The sequence below is a fragment of the Apis dorsata genome, unplaced genomic scaffold, assembly GCF_000469605.1.
Source record: "Apis dorsata unplaced genomic scaffold, Apis dorsata 1.3 scaffold_88, whole genome shotgun sequence".
Lineage (NCBI taxonomy): Eukaryota > Metazoa > Arthropoda > Insecta > Hymenoptera > Apidae > Apis > Apis dorsata.
The window spans coordinates 576,603-581,086 of NW_006263386.1; the positions used below are offsets into that span (position 1 = coordinate 576,603).

Consider the following 4,484-nt stretch of genomic DNA (forward strand, 5'->3'; position numbering starts at 1 on the left):
AGGCAAGACAGGTTGCAAGCTCGAAAAGTTGCGAACTCTAGTTGCCGTGTGTGTCTTCGACATGTTGCAACGTATATTTGCAGTTTTCGACGATGGTAACGATGGGTGGTTGAATAATAGAGCGAGTGAACATATTAGAAACGGCACGACTCCCGTGAATAATTGAAAAACGAACGTGAAAGTTTCTTCAATTACGAAGCTAGTTGGTGCTTTCAGACGAGAGGAAGTTTGTTTCAAGTGCGCGCCTTTCATGTTTTTGTTTTAGATGTTTTATCGATCGAGAATGATATTGTTCGAAACGTGCAATATTTTGATTTATATTTTTAATAAATTTTATACAGCTATAATAGTTTGTATTAATCGATATTGAGTTTTACTATCTATTTATTTTTTAAATAGTTATTTTCAAAATTATTCATCGTTCCGTAAAATGTGTTAATTTATTACGTTTCGAAATGGATATAATTGAAACGACTTTTGCTATGAGGATGTAGAATATTTTTTTTAATATATATATATATATATATATATATATGAGACTCACCGGTATGAATATAAGTGTGTTTCTTCATATCTGACTTCTGATGAAACCTCTTGCCGCAATATTGACAGGGATATGGTCTGGTGTCGGAGTGTATTAAAAGGTGAGTGCTGAGAGTGCTTGAACGCTTGAAGGCTTTTCCGCACTGTTTACACTGTAACAGAACGAAAGAATATGGTTATAATATTGAAATATATCGAACAATTGTAAGGCTGATGAAACTTTAATCAATTTAATTAATTTATTTTGAATATTGGATAAATAATGGATAAAGAATAGATTATCTTTTGATTATATAGTAGAATAAAATGTTGGAATTTTAAATTTGTCACAATTGTTGGCAAAATTAAAATGCAAAAAGAGATATAAAAATGTGAAAATAAATGTCATCATTTTGAAAGTCGTTCGAAATCGTATCAACTATGACAAAGAAAATTTTTATCTGTTCGGAATAATGAAAATAAATTATTAAAATATATAATTACAATGACAAATAAGTTTTTCGCGATAATCCCAATTTTAAAATTCAATAATTTTTTTCAAACACACAACTCATTTCCTCAATTCTAAAATAATTTTATCTAAAAAATTGTCCGATGAGATGGGTTATGAAACATAAGACATCTTCATTTTAATATAACAAGTTATATTCCCAACAATCTTCATAATAATTTTAAACTCATATAAAAGAAAATGTTACATATCTTTTATCATTTAAAATAATTATTCATACAATAAATTAATTCTTCTAATTAAGTTATTTTCATTCCTTTCTTTCCCCCTTCTCATCCGTATCTTCATTCATTCTTTCTCCTTTCCTTTTTTTTTCAAGAAAAAAAAATAATCAATTATTGCATTGTACATAAATTAATCGTCCATCTTAGGGAAATCGAAATCGGTATGTCGAAGAAGGAAGAAGGCGGACGACACCGCGACGTGAGGCGCACCTGTGTTCACGGAGCCTTGGGTTTTTCTCCTCGGGGCTTATTGTCACACGGGCGCCAGTCCTGACAATACTGTCGAGGCGTGTCTCTTTTCACGATACACGCGTAGGTACATGCGTGGAATCGCGTACGAAACCGCTTTAGCGGGATATTATTACGAGCGTGCACCGGTACCGGTATAAGCGAGCTGCGACTACGCATGATTCACATCCCTCGTCGATCAATAATGAGGATATTGCAACGATATTAACCCATCGCGATGGATTCGAACATCCTTTGGATGAACCGTTACGTCTATATGGGATTATTATTCGAAAAAACATTTGATTCGCACGAAAGACTTGTTTTCATCGAAGATGAATTTTGTTCAATGTATGTGGACGTTTTGTATATTAAGATTTAATTCAATTTTAAATAAAAAGTCAAATTCATAGTTTCGAGCTTGAAGCTAATCGTTCTCCATTTTTTTTCTCGATCATAAAAATCGCATATTATTGATGATACTGAATATGGAAATATCAATGTTTTTTTTTTAAATTAGGTCGAAAAGTAAATCGAATATTTGCTGAATAAAAAAAAGAAAATTTTATCAAAAGTGAGCAAATAAAATTACCAAATAATTAGAAAATATAAAATTCACATATCTTTAATGATCATATCTCTTGAACAAATTATACAAGAAACAGATATTATCTTAGTAGATTCATTATGATTAAGTTAGATAAAAATTCATCTTTTTTTTTTTTCATATTTTAAATGAAAAAAAAAAAGGAAAGGAAAAAATTTTGTATTACCACAAATGTTGATCGCGCGCCAGAAAGAAAATGAGATCGAAGAAGACACGGGGTGTTTTTTGCAACGATCGATGCTTCTTCGGGGAAACCTCGAAACGGACGATTTATAATCTCTTTAGAAGCCAATACACGTTCTACGGTCTCCCAGAGGGACACGCGAACGAGTTTCGGTGAACTTCTTCGGTATCGTCCAAATGCAGCAAGCGGTGCAATCGTAAGCTGCATTCTGGATGACTTTGGTACTTGAAGAGTTTCGAGATCTCCGAGAAGCATTCAGTTCCATGAAAACTTATTTAATCCATTAGTAAATTACGTAAAATAACGCAAAATTTCTTGATTTCTTTGTCTAAAATCTTTGTCAAAAATCTCATGCTTTCTATCTTTGCTATACTACTTTTTTTGCATTGATTCGTTAAATACATTAAATATTACGAAATATGTGTTATTTCATATGTGTTATGAAAAAATTAAATGTTTTTAGTATAATGTTAAATAATAGTTTTCAATGATATTATTTAATAATTAGTGTTTAACGATTATTTAAAATAGTTTATGATGTGAATATATATTCATTGAAATTATCACGATACCTATTTCTTGATATTAGAATAGCTCTTATATACCTTCAAAGAATTTTTTTCAAAGATAAAAGAACACGCGATGTGTCCACTAATCATCTTCAATAAAAAGATGGATCACGATATTTCTTCTCTTATACTAATTTGGAAAAAATATATATATATATACATATACAATTTCTAAATATTAGAAAATATTCAATAATCAAATAGAAAGATTTAAACGAATCTTTTTAATTTTTAAAAAAGATTTAATTAGTTTCATATTTGATAAACATTTAATGGTATATTTTAACGTAACAATATTTCTTGCAATACAAGATTTTATTTAAAAAAGAAAAATGAAAGTTTGGCGTTTCAGAAGTTTAGGGATTTTTTTTGTTCGTCTTTAATTCATTTCAATTTTAAATAGTGAATAAGATGTAATTAATAATAATGCCATGTTATCGCATATAAAATTTGATATCGTACAATTTTTCTGTGCTCGTATCGAATTAAGCAATTAAGATATAACTTTTAATGTTCGAAAGAAAAATTAAAGAACTGTTATTATGATTGTTGCTCTACAATTTCGAACGATATCTTGAACAATATAATATGGAATCTGCGTTCTGCGTACATAACGGTATAACACTGTCGAATGACTGGAGTCGAAATATCACGGGATATTTGTAAGCGAGGCATTAAAATCCAGGTCAAAATGAGAAAAATAATTAACCATCCGTTCAATATCCACCTTTTAAAACAGATCGTAATTATCCTGTTTGTTTCGTTAAAACTTTATTTCTATATTACGTCGAAATAAAAATTTATAATAAAATTATTAGAAATTATTGAATACCATTAAATTTAAAAATTGCCTGAATAAAATTAATATATAGATCTTTATACTTTATTAATTAAAAAATTAATGAAAAATATAGTCATATTATTCGAAAAAATAACTCAATCGTGCAAACTCAACATTCGAAACACAGTGATAAAACTTGACCTGCATCTTACACTTCCGTTTCTTGCACTCAAAGAAACGGAAATACGATAAACGCATATATACGCATACCCCTTTCGTACCCTTTGTACTCTAACACCTCGTCTCGTATTTTCTTTCGATTTGGGGAATTTCGAAAGGGGGATGGCTAAATCGAGGTACCAACCTCGAGTGCGGTTTCCGTATTGCGAAACCCCCTTCGAATTTCCGATCGAAAGGAGGAACGAGAAGAAAACGATATGCGGTTTGGGAAAAATTTTTGGACGGTGAGCCCGATTCGAAGGGGGTCGGTCTTTTTTCGGCCGGAATCAGGATCGTGTGACGCGCGTGTGCCCCAGATATCCTAATATGTACGCCGGTTGTTACGTGTCGCGCGTAAAACAGCGGCCAACCGAGTTTCTACTTCCATTCAATCAGCCGTAATTGCCCCCGCCGCCTTTTGTCGAGTTCCGACATTCGTCAAACGTTTGACCCGCTTCTTCGCCACGTCACGGTTGCACTTTGGAGAGAACTTTTGCGCCACGGCCTGCCGATCGCGTGACTACGCGTGGATTTCACTTCTCGCGTATGCAAATACCGGGAATCGAAGGGAGAGGAGACCGGGGATTTGCGGACAGGCAGGATGGAGAGAGTTGGGGG

At 32.4% G+C, this 4,484-nt stretch overlaps 1 protein-coding gene across 1 annotated transcript in view; it reads right to left on the reverse strand.

Moving 5' to 3' along the window:
• The window catches only part of LOC102673319 (zinc finger and SCAN domain-containing protein 22-like), a 29,003-nt gene that overhangs the window by 15,524 nt on the left and 8,995 nt on the right, over positions 1 to 4,484 (reverse strand). The window contains exon 5 of the mRNA XM_006611449.2: positions 545 to 695. Coding sequence (XP_006611512.1) covers positions 545 to 695 — 151 coding nt within the window. The remainder of the gene's footprint in view (positions 1 to 544; positions 696 to 4,484) is intronic.